This window comes from Protopterus annectens, chromosome 16.part0 (genome assembly GCF_019279795.1).
Source record: "Protopterus annectens isolate FY-2018-M chromosome 16.part0, PAN1.0, whole genome shotgun sequence".
NCBI lineage: Eukaryota > Metazoa > Chordata > Ceratodontiformes > Protopteridae > Protopterus > Protopterus annectens.
In genome coordinates, this window is record NC_056750.1 from 616211619 (window position 1) to 616230500 (window position 18882).

The following is an 18882-nucleotide window of genomic DNA, read 5'->3' on the forward strand; positions in this document are numbered from 1 at the left end:
TTATATACCACTTTCTATTACTAAGAACTTATATTTATCTAATTATATAAATAATTTCTATGCATCCAGAATATACTGAAGAACATATTTTGCAAGCTATTTTTATCTAATAATTATTCAGTGTCCTGAATTCTTTTAATTGCTTCAGATCTATTACTGTGTTTCCTTTCTTTCTTAATATGCATATAAAACATGTTTATCTTATAATTCTGACACAAATCTGCCACTTATAACTTATATCTTTAATGTCATCCATCTAATTCACAAACCAAATATTAACTTATATGTATGAAAATTTTGTTTCTGTTTTTATATTCGAATTAAGATCAATAACATTTATTACCATTTTAAACTTAACATCCTATTCAAATTAGATGTATATGCCTATCAACATAGTATCTAGTTTAAGTTTTAAGTCAGTCAATATGTTTCATTGTAATATAGTATCAACATTTGCCATATCTCTTAACCTGTCTGTGCAAGAAGGCTAGTAAATTCACAAACCAAAGTGAGACAAAAGCCCTATAATAGGATAATTTCCTAATTATTACTGTCACATTCCTACAAAGTTAATATAATGACAATCTTCATATCTATATACATTTTTAAAATAGTATGACGTTTGGAACTAATATATAATTATCATCATTCTCTAACCTCACTCTATAATATTTTATTATTAAATAATCCGAAAACCATAAGTATATGAAAAATTAATTAAAAACTCTGTAATCAAAATCCAGACATTTTGTAACAGTCTATATAATTAAATGGTATGGCTTTCATTATAAAATATAACAAAGTAGGCTTACTGATTGCAAAGCATATATGTCATCTCATCAGAACACTAGATTATTACATACAGTCATTTTGTGAACTCTTATATATCACATTCATAAAATGCTTTCTTTTTTGGCTTACTAACAGTATGCTTTGCCTTTAAACTGCATATTTTATTTCTCCAGTAACATCTTTAAATGTAAATACATATTTTAATATATGACTTATCAATATTTAACACGTAGTTAATATACTTTTAATTATGTATATTAAGCATAAGAGATTTTTCCTTAAAACAGCCCCCCAACCATTTTACACAGGATTAGATGTGATCAGAGTGATTGGCGTTATGGTGAAGCACATCAGTGATGCATGGTTAATTTATCATGTAGATTTATCTGTGAGTGAGTGCTCCTTAAATACTGATGTTCAAGATTTAATAATTAAAACAAGCCAAGAGAGACCATAACGTATTATACTGTGCATTTTCTGCTTCATTAGACCCAAAGATATTGACATGAACTAAAAAACTTCAGAAAAGACTGATATTTGTCCAAAGTCAATATAAAGTACTTTTCAGTTTCAAATGCATGTTTAGGGTATACTCCATTAACAAAGTACCACATTCCAATGTCATTTTACAATTACAACTTATAAGATATTGTTGAAAAGTTAAAGTAATTTATTTTGTGTTTCCCTCCACTTATAATATACTTTCCAAAACACTATAACAGATTTGTAATCCTGCTTGGCACAACAACAAGGTAACTACAAATGTATTAGTTAAGTAATATAATTACTAAATAATTTCCCCTGGGTCAAATTTTCTACTTCTGACAATGTATTTTTTCTAGCATGCTATCAATCATAACCAGCAATGTAATCCTAAATATTTATTTTTTGAGGGAATTAAGCCATGACCCAAATGGATCCTTATTAGCTGTCTGATGCTATATATACAGTAGAGATATCATACTATACACTTGTGTAAAGATTGATAGAGCTTTTATTCATCAAGATAAAAAAGGTGGCCATTGCTAATGTAATTATTACTTCACAAATCCCCAGAAGCCTGTAACTTGTGGCATACGTGAACTCCAAATGGCTAATATCTCACTTTGAGAAGATATTTTTCCAAGTAAATGGACACTGTTTTCCTATGTGGTGTAACTAGTAACATGGACATATATTCAAGATTATATTTGCATAGTGTATTTAATGATAAATGTACCTCATTTTATGAGGAATGCCATTAAATATTATTTCAAAATATAAGATGTTCAATAAATGATAACCAATGTATGTTATTTTTAGGCTAATGAGGAGGCAGAAAGGGTAGTGCATACACTTAAAAAAGTTCTCCATAATTAGACTCAGTTATGTACCTGTTGCTATACAAATCTGTCCTGTTGAGAATAATGAATACAAACTCAACCAAAATCATGTTCAATCATCAGCAGTTTAGAACCACACTTTCTACATTTGAAATGCATAGAAAATACCTACTGGTATGGTTTTAATTAAAAATCAGATGCTACAGGATTTAGTGATTTTTTACACTTTCTACAGAGAGTATCCCATGGCTAAAATATATATAAAACTAAATGGAGAAAAATGATGGTCAACTAAGTCTACTTTACTTTAATATTGACCATATAAGATTCTAGCAAGTTCATGCATAGAAGTGTACTTTGCTCACCTTTACATCAAAAACACAACTTTACATTGATTTCAGTATTTCATTAATTCCACAAAATGTTGATGTATCTGAACCTCTACCAGATTATAAGCAAGTTAACAAAATAACTTGGTTACATAGACAATGTTCAAATAATGTGGGAAAAGATTATGATAAAACCAAAGTATTTCAGAGACTTTAAAGATTTAAGTAATATGTTAAAATCTGGCTTTATACTTTAAAAGAATCTATACCCAAAACATATGTGCAGTTAATGCAGCCGATAATCCTACATGATCGTATCTCACTGATACGTTGTAGTATCCCATTTTGATATTCCTACTTTAAGGCCAAAAGTCATCCTCAGCTTTCTGGTGTTTCTGGATGTTCACAAAGTCACAATTTTCCTTCTCTCAGTGCTATAATACTCATGACTCAGTTCTGAATCAGCAAATAAGCAACAATTTTCTCTTGGAAGGTGGGAAATGCTAATAAAAGTTTATACTTAACTGAAGAACAATGTTTGTGACTATCAATCTGTGAGTTAAACTTTGAAAACACAAAAAGGATATAGTAAATGATTTGTAAAAAAACTATGAATGTGATATAGAGTTTGCTGATGTATCCTATAACATTTTAAAACGGTTGCACTTCAGTTTAAACATGTACATAAAGAATTATATTTTAACATATTTACTTAGATAAAGAGAAAAAAATAATAAATAAAGCCAAGAACCCGCTGCATAATAAAATACATTAATTCACTATTTTATGTCTAAATAAAACTCACTGCCACTTATATTTTTCAAATTACTGAAAACTTCTTAACGTTTTAGTATTTAAATGTACACTTATTTTGACTCTTAACATGCATGCATGTACATCTATAAAGAAATAAGGCATATACTTTACTATGGTTTTCTAGTAAGTACTAATTTATCATAAAAACAGATACTATTAAGCTGTCATTATATCTATTATACTAACATTTCCTCAACTTGAATAAATGTAAAAATGTTGCCTTAAAATATTATGGCCTTCTGTAACAGCTGAGGTAATGTTTTTGTTTTAAACACTGTACTTGACAGCATTAAAAGTGATAAGAACAGGTCTAAAGAAAATGAAAAGGTTAATTGTTACTTTTCTTTAATTTTTTTGCTGTTACTGCTTCCTTTTGTTGACCATCCATTCTTTGAAACATGTCTTTTTAAACTCATGAAAGACCAGTCCATTTCTTCTTGTTTAGCTAGGAGTTTATTTTTCTGAGAATAGTCAAGTGCTCCATCCAATGAGTTGAATATCTTTTGTCTTTCAGATAAAAACATCTTTATTCTCACAGGAAATAGGATTTGAGCCTTAATGTTTGATTTCTTAAGACTTCTATTTGGTGGAACACAAGCTTTCCTCTTAGACATTACTGTAGAAGTATAATCATTGTCAAACCTAATTGTTTTGCCATTAAAAGTTATTTAAGAGTTTGTCCACGCTGTTTTCAATATCAAATATTTAACCTATATAGAAAGGAATCTGGCAATAATAGATCTCTGTGAGGTGGAATTTTTGTTGTGATAGTTGAAAGAAATCTATGTGCTCTTTCAATTCCAAAAGAAAATGCTTCAGGCAGGTTCAGGATTTTTGGTAACCAAGTATCCAGGAATTACATCATGTTGTTTCTTTCTTTTTCAGGTACACCATAAATTTTTATATTGTTTCTTCTGGACCTGCTTTCAAGATCATTTATTTTGTCCAAAAGGCGATGGCACAGTGGTGCAGGGGTAGCATTGACATCTCACAGCAAAAGGTTCTCCGGTTTGATTCTTGGCTAGAGTACCTTCTGTGCAGAGTCTGCATGCCATCATTGCATTCATGTGGGTTTCCTCTGGGTACTCCAGTTTCCTCCTATGTTACAAAGACATGCGTCTGGAGCGTTTCTCCCCAGGCCTCGGCAGAAAATTGGCTTTGTTCCAAGTTGGATTTTCCCAGTAAACAAATGTTAAATAAATAAATAAAATAGTGTTTTGTTTTAATAGCAACTCTACTTGGGTTTCATTTTCATTTAACCTGACATCCATGTCATTTAGTGATTCCTCTATAGATGTGATTTGATCTGAATGTTTCTTCATTATTTCATTCAACAAGTCAATTTGTCTCTTCTTTTCTTGTTTTATTGAATCATTTTTGATCTCCAGTTTGTCTAGTTTGATTGAAATCTCCTGCATACTAGCAACAAGAGTCTGTAGTTCTTTTTCATTCCATTGTCTTGCGAGGAAACTTTAAGATGACTCATAACTCACTTACTTAATTGAACTGACAGGATTAAATGAATATATAGACTTCAAAATTCTGTTTTCATGTTAAATTTTCTTCACCTTCTATTTCTTATTATAAATATTATTGTTTTGACAGTTATTTTTTGTTAAAAATTAAAAAATCCTGTTAAAAAACTGAACAGAGGCACAGTAGAATTTTTATGCTGTTAACTGCTTGGCATCCTGGCCACACTCCCCACCATTCAATATTTTTTCACTAATTCTGTTTCCATAACTTTCAACATCTGTTTTTATAAATTGCTTATCAAAATTACTGTTTTTATGACAACATTTAAATGTGACTACTCTCTGTTATTTTTGACTGTGAGACATATCTATTTTGTTATCTTCGAGATTTGCTCCATTGGTGAACACTGTAAAAATGTCTGGCCGAGATGGACAACTGAATTACAAAAACAAATAAACTGCTTAACAAAATTAAGGTCGCTGGACTTAGATAACAGAGTGGAAGATGTAATTTATTTCTGTGTGAGTATGGAGTGATAATGGAGAACACTGAACAGTGTGTAAGTCATGGTCATGAATGCAGTCTTGGTTTCTCTTGCATCAATACAAATGCTGGCTTTACTTATGCATGAAGCTTTATTTATTTATTTTAATCCATTTAAGAAGTTAACAGAATGAAAGGAGAATGCAGTCCTGTGCTCTCTTGCATCAAGACAAATGCTGGTTTTAGATATGCATGAAACTTTATTTATTTTGATTCATTTAACAAGTTAATAAAATGAAAGGTTTTACATCACCATTTTCTGAAACAAACAATAAGTATGAAATTCTAATGTCTGACATTATTGATTGTAATATTCAGTGGTTTTTCAGAAAAATTGAAAATTTACAAGGGTATATAGCAAAACTGAACAGTCCTACAAATGCTTTATGGTAGCATTTCAAGTGAAGGCGAAATGCATTTTTTTTGCATTATTATTATTATTATTATTATTATTATTATTACTATTATTATTAAACAGTGAAATGTTTACAATGTTATGGTGGCAGTATGCAGCTATCAAACTACACTACTCCCTTAACATTCTAAGCACTAGGCACAAGACACTGTTTTGAGACATACTGAATTTTAGATTGTGGTTTACTTTCTGAAGAGAATCGTGTGTGTCTTTTTAAAATTACGGTTGGGGATGAATGATAGCTCCATATTATCATTACTGTTCAGATATATAGCTTTATGCCCTTCCCAAAGCAAGTGTAACCTGAGTCCTTTGTGTACAGTAACATTATTTCACTGGAGCAACTTTTAGTACTTATCACTGTTGTACTGCAAAACATAGAAGGTATTACTAGTAAGAGTGTAAACATTATTAGCTTGTATATTTAAGCATAAAAATATTGTTACTTACCCCAAACCATGATGCTTCATCCTCTGTAATGCAGAAGCTGGAATCTGGTGACTCCAAAACTGGAATAACTGGGGATGTATATACCATAGCATATCCAAAACTGAAGTTTCCAATAACAGCTGCAAATGCTGCCAGGAATAGCTTCCTGTTGCTTCTGTAAGAAAAGAAAGGAAAAGAAAGAAGAAGGAATTGGGAGGAAAACAACTCACTGACATGGAAACAAGAGGAAACTAATGAAAATAAAACATTTATTTTGGAAAACATTTGACTAGCATGAATACAAACCATGCAAAACAGCCAATGCACAGAGAACTCATGTAATTTATTATCCTGTTATCACCTCTCCTTACATAGCTGCCCCTGTTCACTTACCCCATTTCACCTACTTTCTCCATATTGTATTACTTCTTGAATGTATCTCTAGTGTGAATCTTATAATCCAGGGAAGAACATGCCAGTATTTCTCATTTCTGACAGGACTCACCCTACATCATCCAGCTCTGACCATGTTCTCCTTGCACCGCCTCACTTTTTTGTTGCTGTCTTCTTAACTGATCACTTGCGTCACTGTTTTAAACTATACAGGTTTATGGTTGCCACCCGTCCCGTTGTCAGGGGGACACTCACGGTTTGAGTGCTCTCATCCCGCTTCCCGTGTTCACCAAGCGTGGGACTTTAAAAGTCCCGTTTTTTCCCCTTTGCGCTTGCAGCGCTTCGCATTTTAAAATTGCCGTGGAAAAGCCGAAAATACTTCCGGTTTTTCCACGGCAATGCGGCTACGTCACCACCTGGACCTGCAGTTAGAGGGATTCTCTGCTAGGTCCGGGTGGTAATGCAGCACAGTAATTGGCTGCAGCCATCGTAGGGGGCGGGAACTTCTTCTGAAGAGCCCCATAAAGGTCGCAGCTGTAGAGCACTAAGCTCTATAGCAGTTGCGAGTCCCGACAAAAGATCTGATTTTTTTTTTCACCATTGAAGCCAGCCAAGCCAGCAAGGGAGCCAGCCCAGCCAGCAAGGGAGCCAAGCCAGCAAGGGAGCCAGCCCAGCCAGCCAGCCAAGCCAGCAAGGGAGCCAGCCTAGCCAGCCAGCCAAGCCAGCAAGGGAGCCAGCCTAGCCAGCCAGCCAAGCCAGCAAGGGTGCCAGCCTAGCCAGCCAGCCAAGCCAGCAAGGGAGCCAGCCTAGCCAGCCAGCCAAGCCAGCAAGGGAGCCAGCCTAGCCAGCCAGCCAAGCCAGCAAGGGAGCCAGCCTAGCCAGCCAGCCAAGCCAGCAAGGGAGCCAGCCTAGCCAGCCAGCCAAGCCAGCAATGGAGCCAGCCTAGCCAGCCAGCCAAGCCAGCAAGGGAGCCAGCCTAGCCAGCCAGCCCAGTCAGCAAGGTAGCCAGCCTAGCCAGCCCAGCCCAGCCAGCAAGGTAGCCAGCCCAGCCAGCAAGGGAGCCAGCCCAGCCAGCCCAGCCAGGAAAGAAGCCAGCAAGGGAGCCAGCCAGCCCAGCAATAACTGTGAGTGGTAAGTAGATAATTGCATTTTGTGGCTTTAGTTATTTAAAATGGGAATAGTGTGCTTTATTTAAGTTTTTAATGTTTAGTGGTAGATGGGGATGTAGTATGTAGTATTTAAATCTGTGCAGTGGTTATTTTGAGACTTTTGTACTAGTTTAAAATGGGAATATATTGTGGTTTAATTTTTAATGTTTAAAGGCAGATGGTGGGTGCAGTACGCAATATTTAAATCTGTAGTAGTTAGTTTGATATTTTTGAGTAGTAGTTTTTAAAGATATAAAACCTGAATGTATATGTAATTGTTATTATGCTTGGGCGTATGATTTGGAAGCATTACTTTTAAAAGGCTGAACTGTGTATAGAAGTTGTTTGTTTCTGTTGGGGGGCAGTGAAATATAAACTTAGTGTGATGCATTTCTATTGTTGTAGCTTTTTCTGGGTATTGTCTGTATGCATATAGGAATTGTTTGAGCATAGTTTGTACTTTTTTTGTATGGAAATATGCACTATAATGCTGTTTTCAGGAAGTTACGATATACTGTTTAGGTAATTTTTCCTGTTCCTGCAAGTCCATGTCTATGTGGTACAAGTCTACCTTTTGACGGGGAATGTTAACAGTTAATGTAATTCATTTATTATTCTAGTAGGTACACGTTGCCAATTTGCCAAAGCTGTTTCAAGATTGTTTTCATTTATACTTGTAAATGTGTGCATTTAATTTATTATGCATTTTAATAAGGTTAAAATGTACTGTTTTGCTTGTAATGTGAATATGGGTGTGTTACTTTTACTTGGGCCTGTTTATTGCATTGCTGTGCTGGATTAATTGCTATGTTTTGAAGTAAAAGGAGCCCATGGAGTCTGCTGTACATTGTAGTTTTAAAGTTAAAATGTTTGGACTTTTTCCCATTTATTTTTTTTTTTGTGGATGGATGCTCTGAAGTTAATGCAATGTATTTGAGATTGTGCTAAACCATGTTACAGGGTAGTTTGCATCTAAGTAGCAAAGTTTTTATTTTGTGTTTTAGTGATGTCTTCAACATACTTATTTACTGTTTTCATTATAATCAGATTATGAGCAGTGCTGCTGTTGGGCATGTTTATTAATAGATCATTGCGCTGTGTAAATTAGTGCCATACATTTCTTAACTGCTGTGGTCAAAAGCTAAATTAGGTCTATGGTATCCACTGTGCATTCTCATTCATTTTACTGTTTTTTGGTTCAGTGAATATGGTTAACTTTTTTTGTCTTGTGGGGTGTGGTGGGCATGTTCAGTGGTAAAAATAATGCATTTCATTTTCTACAAGCTGTGTTAATGTTAGTCTTCAATGGCCAAAATGCCCCCTACATTACCTCATTTACTATTTGACCTTTTTCAAACTGTAAACTCTTTTTTGCTCCATTCCTCTATAATACTGCATCTCCTTTAACAACTCTGGTGATGTTGTGGTGAGGGTGTGGCCAGTGTCATGCTGGCCACACCCCTATCCTGTTGACCACACCCCCATGTCCCACTTTGCCCTTGTTAAAAGGTGGCAACCCTGTACAGGTTGAATACAAAGGGATGGCTCCTGATTCATACAGCCCATTCCAAACACTATTATAGCTGACCCTAGTGCATACCTTCAGCTGTACAAAATACCTTGTAAAGTGTGGTTTCTGAAATTGCAAGCAGTGTTCTGCACACAGTTTCTGTATCAGTGTCCATAATCATGGATGCAAAAATACTCTACATATATGCATAATAGTATTTAATAGTATTTTGCTTCTCTCATGCATACTCTGCTTAACATGTTTGTTTACTGATTTTGTAAAGGTTATATATGCATGTGCGATGTGAGATTTAGATATATGGCCCACACTGCATAGGACCAGTACATGCAACAATGCAATGAAGAGTCTAGCTCCTGATTCAGAGATAACTACAAGGTACAGCTATAGAAATTAATTGTTATATTGTATAAAGCAGGTAGGTGGTGTGCATTTCATGTGCAAATATAGCTACATGGCATGAACACCAGTACTAACTCACGTCAAGACCTGTACTGTGAACCAGTGATAACTAAAGAAACTCTATTACATTGCAGTTGCAGTGTTGTTCTAACCAGTCAGATAATACATTACTTCAATTTCAGCTGATGGAGTTCTATTAATACGTGTGTGTGTGTGTGTGTGTGTGTGTGTGTGTGTGTGTGTGTGTGTGTGTGTGCAAAATAAATACACACACACACAAACACACACACATATATATATATATATATATATATGTATACACACACACACACATATATATATATATATATATATATATATATAGTCATTTATTTCTTCCATATCTATCTGCAGTAAACTTTCATAAAATTAGAATTAAATTGCTTATATGAGTCATGTCTGTGGCTGGGCCTTGGCAATTGTGAGTAAAGCTTCAATGGACTAACATTTCTGTCTCTGGGTCTCATGCATCTACATGTATTACATGTCAGTTGCTTTACTAAGTATTAATGCCTTGATTGCAGGAAAACAGCACTTGAGAATGGCCAAATCACAGTGTGGGAACAACTCAAATGGCAGAAGTAGTCATTTATTTTTTTTATTTACTAAGACACCAGTTACATAATTTGTTTGCTAAGACTATCGATTCCCAGAAATCAAGATGTATAAGACGCTATTGATTCATATGTGACTGAGTTAAGACACAGGGCATTATTGTAAATTTGGACAACTGTGCACTTATTTAATCAGAAACAAAACAGTTTGTAGTATAAGAAATTACTACACAAAAGTCAAGCTATTGAAAGAATCACTCTTGCTATTACTAAAAGCCACAGAACTGTGTTATGTCAGGAAACTGTTGAATGTTTAGTTAAAATATTTAGCTGATGAATTGAAAGTCTTTAAAAATGATGTTGTGCATGATACAAAAGAGCTAACAGAAAAAAAAAATAATAAAAACGATATGAAAGAAACAACATGTGCCCTTCCAACACAAGTGCAAGATAGCAGATCCTAAAGAATTAGCAGCAAAGAACTACAGCGTGTGTATTAAGTATAGCTGTAGGAAAGAAAAGAGTCAGTATGAGCAAAAATTCAAGTTTGTAGAATATGCCAAGCTGTTGGTCACTATGCAGGCACGTAGCTTCTGAAGAAAAAGCTGTAAAAACAATAATTATGTTATACTGACAAACAATGACAAAATGCATACTTATTTTGGTATACAATCAAAATTGTGTTTACATACTGTGCAAGCAAAAGACAGAGACAGACAGCCTGAGTCCAAAAAGCTTGTTCCTGGTGTAAGTGAATTACTCAAAAGTAAGCATGTTTTATAAACAGGAGTAGATCACATACACTAAGATCAAGTCTTTTGGAATTGGAGCAGAAGTGTGTAAAAAAGAGCTAGGTGCATGACAAAAACTCTGTCAATAAAATTAGAAGTCATAGCAGACATCTGACTGAAAAGCCGTGGCTAAACAGCACACTTGTTGTGTTTAAGCTTTTTAATGGAAAGTAGAGTTGAGTAAGCTACTTACCCACAATAGATATTTGACTTTCTTCACTGCTGCAGTAACCTATGGGTAGTGTTCTGTCAAGGCCATTGCACCCAGTCGGCTTGCCAAAGCTCTAGCTTATGCCCTCTAATTCACTCTGGCTGCTAATAAGTTCCACCCTTTTCGGAGGGAAGTGCACTTTCAAACAGATTAAAGTAAATCTTCAGTATTTTCCTGCCACCTCAAAAAGCATCTTTCTGGCTCCACAGGAACAGGATCTGTTCAAAAGCTTTTTGCCTAATGAAACTGCTAGAAGTGATAACTAAACAGACTAAGACTATTTTTCATTTATTTGTTTTTTGTTAAGCAAGATAGAGTGACTGAGCCAATGATGGCCCCCATTGCAACTGTAACCCAGGGAGAAAAGTTTCAAGGTTAAAAGACATTCAAATCAAAATATAAACACATGACAGGAAGACACAGAACTACACGTACTGCAATTACAAAACATAGTTATAATACATAGCTGTTAGTGTATCATAACTAAGTAAGATAGTAATACAGAGGCAATATACTTTTCATACAATTCTTTGCACATCCTTATGGGCAACCTACTGGTGGAAGAAGACTGAATGCTCGAGCTTCAATTCCCAGAAGTTTATCCCATCATCAAGCAAAATTCCTCCGTAGGAAATCACTGTTGGTGTGTTGTGCTAGTCGTGATGCTCTTTGGAGGAATTTTACCCCTTCTCTGAGTTGGTGCATCCCTGGAGTTGGTATATTTAAGTTCATGGATGTGAGAAGTGTTTTTTGGCATTTTTTTTCCAGCAAATGCAGTTTGGAGATTCCAATCCTTTGTGCAGTCACTTTTGTCCAGTAATAGTAGAAGGTATACTTACAGTATAGACATGTAAGTATTAGTTCATTAACAATACTTTATGGCTGAAGAAGAACTGGACTTGCAGCTTATAATACAGTAGGTAACAGAGTCTTCTCTAAGTAATTTAGAGTAACTAGTGAAAGGAGTAGGATAATATGTTTCTGAGGATGTTTTTAAGTTTATAAGTAAGGTGGAGACAGACAGCAAAGCATGGTGACTGCTGTGAAGCATAACAAAGAATTCGTATGGACCTACAAGACCTTAATAAATGGCTCCCAAGAGACAGAGAGAGAGAAAAACATATTTTACAGACAGCAAAGGAAGTAGTTACTTGTGTACCTAATGCAAAACTTTTCTTAGTGCCAGATGCTAATTATGGATTTGGACAATTTTAACTAGATGAAGCAAGCTTGTTTGACAAGACAGGAGAGAGACTAACGGAGAGAGACAATTTGTGCATAAAAGCTCTTTTTCGCCAGTTTTACCTCATAAGGTGGACTGTTTTGTGTCTGTGTGTGAACGTGAGTTTTATCAATATTTTTCTAACACTGCTCCGAGAAGAATTTATCATAATTTGAACTTTGATGAATGGCATTCTCTTCATGAACTATCTTGTAATGCTAATATAACCATACAGTCAGCTGATAAAGGTGGAGGGATAGTGGTTTTGGATACCCTTATGTATAATGGTATGATGCTAGATATGTCGAAGGATGATGATACATATAGAATAATATCACAACATGTGGTTGATAGCATCATAAGAAATGTTCATGACTCATTATATGATCTTTTAATGTGTAGACAGATCAATAGACAGCTCTATAACTACCTTTTGATTGAGTTTCCCAAGATACCATTGATCAAGGGTCTTCCTAAAATACACAAAGATATCACCCCTCCACCTCTACGACCAATAGTGTCAGGGGCTGGATGGGTCACAGAACATATCTCACATTACTTAGAATCAGTCCTAGGGCCTTTAGCCAGGAGTGTTCCCACAATCTTGAAATACACATATCAGTTGTTGCATGACTTAGATAGTTTAGTTAATAACCAAAATCTATCTACCTCTGTTATTTTGGCTTCCCTTGATGTTAAGAGCCTATTTACTACTATCCCCAATGATTATGGGATTGAGGCCATAAGAGAGAGAGCCTACTTGTTTTAGGCACTTTTGATAGTAACACACAATTGGTTATTTGCACCCTCCTTGACTTAGTTTTGAACAACAATGTGTTCTTGTACAATAACGATTTTTATGCGCAAACATGGGGTGTAGCTATGGGCACCCCATGTGCCAATTCGTACGCGAATTTGGTTATGCATTATTGGGAATGTACACATTTATTTAATAGCATCTTTTTCCAACATGTTTTGCTTTACAGACGTTTTGTTGATGATGTTCTGATTGTTTGGGAAGGCAGTCAAGATTTGTTATATGACATGGTCAACTATTTAGAATCCACTACTGATTTTTTAAGGTTCACTATAGAAATATCTCAACATCAGTTGCATTTCCTTGATATAACAATTTCCAAGGATTTAGGAGGTTCCCTTTTTACCAATCTCTACAGGAAACCTTGCTGGAGGAATGCTATACTACATTTTAATAGCATGCATCCACGTTCGGTTTTTCCGAACATTGTCAAGAGCCAGTTTAAGAGAATTTCTAGACTATGTATGAGCTCCCACGATAGACAGCTACAGCTAGATTATATGGAAGGATTGTTCCGTGATCGAGGTTATACGAAATCCACACTACGTGGTTTGGGCTGCTCAGTATCGGCCATTACGACCAGTGATGTGGAACATCTTGATTTTTTAGAACCTTTTGGTACAAGCTCTAATTATACTACTCATCGCAGACATGATAGGGTATTTTTTACTACGAGATATACCAGTGATATTAGATTCATTACTGACATTATAAGAAAGAATTGGGGAATATTACTTACAGATAATAAACGTTCCCAATTTCTGGGAACGATACCTTTTTTCAGGTATAGAAATAGTAAAAACTTAAAGAGATTATTATGTGTTGACAAAACTGTTTTTTCTATTGGTAGTATAGAGAGGTTAACACTAAGGCATGGTACTTTCCCATGTAATAAATGCAACATGTGTAAATATATAAATGGTGAAGATTGTTTTTATCATCCTCATTTTAGGTATATTTTTAAACCGCGTTTTCACGCTACTTGTGACAGTACTAACCTCATTTATCTGGCTACCTGCACAGCATGCACTGCATTTTATGTAGGCATGACGTCCCGCAGGTTGAGAGATAGAATGTACAACCATATATATGACATTAGGAAGATGAACACATGCAATGCCTTGGCTAAACATGTAGTCATGTGTCCTGATCATAGTTTCACCTTTAGGGTTTTACAGATTATAGATATAAATGTTAGAGGACGTGATGCAATGAATTATTTAGGAACAATTGAATTGAGATGGATCTTAAGGTTGAAAGCCCATCTCGAGCCTGGCTTGAATCAGTCTGTCAGCATCAAGCCTGTTCTAATGGAACGTGAACACTGACCAGTATGAACCAATTTGGTTTTACCGGTTTATGTTTCTATTCACTAGTTCTTAAAATATTCACTGTTTCGTTGAATCTATTTGTTTTATATCTTCATGTTATATTGTATAAGTATGAGGCGATTGCCTATTAATTCATTAATATATTTATATTCTATTTTTATGTCAATATAATAGAGACTGTGCTATTATCCGTCTCAAGCATTGAATTTTTATCCTGTGCTACAAGAGTTAACTTAAACTTGTAACTATCATTTTAATTGTTTAATTGCATTGCTTTGATTGCTAATTATACAATTTGATAGCTCTTGGATTTGTATAAAAAGCCTCAGTTGAAATTTCTAGTTAAACCCGATGAAGCGTGTTTTTTGACACACGTGAAAGTGCTTGTTATTCTAGTTTTAATAAATACATTTTGTTTTTACATCATGGTGGTTTCTACCTGGTTTGTTTTCTCATTTTGTCCAGTAATAGTAGAAGCTATACTTACAGTATAGACATGTAAGTGTTAGTTAATTAACAATACTTTATGGCTGAAGAAGAACTGGACTTGCAGCTTATAATACAGTAGGTAACAGAGTCTTCTCTAAGTAATTTAGAGTAACTAGTGAAAGGAGTAGGATAATATGTTTCTGAGGATGTTTTTAAGTTTATAAGTAAGGTGGAGACAGACAGCAAAGCATGGTGACTGCTGTGAAGCATAACAAAGAATTTGTATGGACCTACAAGACCTTAATAAATGGCTCCCAAGAGACAGAGAGAGAGAAAAACATATTTTACAGACAGCAAAGGAAGTAGTTACTTGTGTACCTAATGCAAAACTTAGTGCCAGATGCTAATTATGGATTTGGACAATTTTAACTAGATGAAGCAAGCTGTAATCTGTGTACCTTCACTACATCCTTGGATAAACAGATTTCAGAGACTTCCATATGGCATTCCATCAGGTCCCGGAGTGTTTCAATGTGATATAGTTGATATGACTAAAAATTTAGAAGGGGCTGTAAATATCATTGATGACATTTTTAGTTTTGGATGCTATGAATGAAAAGCATGATATAAAATTAATTAAACTGCTAGAGACTAAGATCACAATGCGTGAAACTTAATACAGCAAAATAATTGGTTGATATGTCATATTTATAGTACAAGTCATTTTCTGAGTGTTACCTGGTTACTGCCAGAAGCTGATAAGGTACATACCATTGTGAATAGGGAGACACATACACATAAAAGCTTACTAATACAATTCTCAGGGAATAGACTAATGCCTGTCAAAGTTCATGTCTCACTTTTCAGACAGAAGAGTACCTCTAAGAAATCTACCTGAACAAGACAAAGATGGCCAGAAGAGTAAGACATTTTTTTTAAAATACTAAAGGGACTCGTGACCATTGCATTGCACTCACATATAATGATGCTATGTAAAATATGATGTTTCAGGTGGATGCAAGCCAGAAAAGGCTGGAAGTACTTCTAATGCAAGAAGGTAGACCAGTGGCCTGTGCATCAATATCTTTAACAAATGAACAAACTGAGTAGGCTGGTCATAATCTTTAGCTACTATAAATGTCATTATTATATGTAAGAGAAGAAAACATGTTAAAAATTAGAAACATCACACAACCTTTAAAACCATCTTAAAATCACTACTTAAAATACCAGGAAGAATGCAAAGACTGTTGTCATCACTGAAAGAAGTATTATGTTGGAGTAAAGTATAAACCCAGAAGACTAATGTGTACTGCTGACATTTTAACAACAACATAACTGAATGAGTGCAAAGACAATTTGCTTGAAGAATACTTGGAAATCTTATGGTTTGCAGCCAAAAATTCTACTGACATCTGTGATGCTAAAATAAATTAAATTGTGGCAAGAGCCACCACAAAAATGCATTTATTTGTAGGGAAAAGCCAAAGTGTCAGGATGGCCAAACAAATAAAAGCATTTACAGCCTTCAATCAAACTATATTATACTTTCAGTAAAGTTATTTATATAAGATGTATATTATTTAAGTGTGTGAACATTATTTTACAGTTTCATCCAAAGACAAATGCTACTGAAAATTCATACCTTACATTTTGGTATATCTGACTGCAAAGATAGATGTACCATGATATACTGGCCCAACATGGCAGCACAGAATGAATGCTTGATGCAAAACTATATGTTATGTAGTATGCATACGCATCAGAAAGAGGACCTCTTACTTTATGAAGCTATGACACAGTCAAACGTAGGAGATGACTTGTTGCAGCATAATAACTCAAACTTCCTACTTAGAGTGGATTTCTATTCAAAACATCCAGAAGCTGTTCAAATCAAGGATATGACTGCGTAATCAGTAATGATGTGATTAAGCCAGTATTTGTAAGACAGAGTCCCTGAGCTGATGATGTCATAAAATGGTTCATAATTTGTAAGTCAAGAGGGTAGATTTTTTACGAGTTTCACCATATTATATCAAGTCCAAAATAGTTGCAATTAAAGGCACAAGGCTTAAGTGGGACACATGATAAAGAGTACCTCTCAACCTATTAGATCAAGAAATCTGGACAAAGCCATGAATAAATGTAGGGCAAAGGCCCAGAAATAATGACAGTTTTTAAATATTGCTCTTAACAAACATAAAAGTTGATAGAATAACAGGTTTTGCATTAGCATGAATTTTCTGAAAGGTATTAAGTCTGAAACTCAAATGTCTGTCATTATTTTCTAACATCATCCTTTAATGATTTGCCACTAATTTGCCGAAAACCACAATTTTATGAAATGTACCAAACATATGAGACAAAAATTTGGACATTCTGCCAAAATCTGTACAGCTCAGAGGTATGATACAGACTGCAAATAACATATTCAAAACTATGCATTCGACTGAATTGGCATTGATTTGACAGTTCCAGATTACAGAGGTACTTCACTACAAACTGTAGGACTTCTCTATTGTAATTACTAAGAAGGCTGAATTCCAAGCTTCCAACATCCTTCACATTATTAGTTCCAAAGAGAAGAATGCAAGTATTAGAATGTCCGAGGAAAGGGCAATTTAAACTGCAGCAGTAGTATGATAGAAGTACAAAATATGTGCCTGTTTGTCCCAGAAGGAGAAATATTCAAAGTGACACTAGATCAAAATTTGGCTTGCAAGTCCTGTACTCCAGTGGTTGGTCTTCATGTAAACCCAAGGTCATATGTAGTTCAAGGTAGTGGTGTACAATTATACAGAAGAAATTGAGGGCATCTGCGCTAAAGATTCCAGTCCAAGAAAACTTGGCAAAGAGTCAAATGTACAGATCTAATCCTGAACTACAGGACACTGTGTCCAAGATGCCAGGCAACCATTTTTCATTAGATGTTAGATTTGGAAATGCAAATTGTACTACAGGAATTTAGATCAAAATATCATACAAAGTGCAAACAGTTACAATTAAATATTATTTTCCTTTATGGTGTAACTTATCTTATGACTCACTTGTTTATAGTATTGCTAGTATTAGTGCAAATCCTTCTAAGAAAATAAAGTATAATATACCTTTATAGAGTTAGAAGGAATACTTATGTGAGGCATATGATTATGTGGGACCTGGCTCTTGTGAGTAAAATATCAGTGGAACTACATCTCTGTCTCTCTGACTTGTACTTACTTGCACTACTGCTGAGATGGAGAATTAAACTAATTATGCCTTTAACAGGAATACAGGACTTACCTGGGAGCCAGAACAGTAACATTAAGTATGATGCATTATCCTGTTATATTAAGGCAGTCATTTTGTAGCACATTCTCTGTAAAAATAAAATGCATATTTTATATTCATTATGGGGAACAAATTATGGGCATAAGGTTTATAATTTATGCATAAATACAGTTGAAGAAATATAACTGTTAGTCTTTTACAATTTTCTTCTTCTCCTTTCATTTATTAATTACAAAAGAAGTTAAAATTTGTTTTAAAAGCATCTTTAAATGTTTACCACTTTTTAAGAAGGCACATAAGAATGACAGATACAGTATTTTGCTAAAACAAGTACAGCAAGATTTACGTTTCTCTAAGTTTCAGTAACACGATTATGTTACAACAGTTATTTAAGTATTGTATTTCATATCCAGCCTGTGTCATCAAAAAAATACCCACACAACCCTTGAAGGCAGGGAGGGATGAACTATATACTGCATAAAAGTACAATGACAACAGAATGCAGTACACTTTATAGAGAGTGTGGGAATGATGTCTCATGTTTGGACATATCAGTGCATTAAGGTGGACACTTGATTTCCTGTCATTACCATACTGCTACCATTCAGTAAGGTCAAGCATTAGG

General features: G+C 34.7%; 1 protein-coding gene across 1 annotated transcript in view; it reads right to left on the minus strand.

The window, feature by feature from the left end:
* Positions 1-18882, minus strand: part of LOC122790382 (solute carrier family 2, facilitated glucose transporter member 6-like) — a 338986-nt gene that overhangs the window by 203633 nt on the left and 116471 nt on the right. The window contains exon 2 of the mRNA XM_044057896.1: positions 6144-6297. Within this exon, the coding sequence (XP_043913831.1) occupies positions 6144-6297 (154 nt within the window). The remainder of the gene's footprint in view (positions 1-6143; positions 6298-18882) is intronic.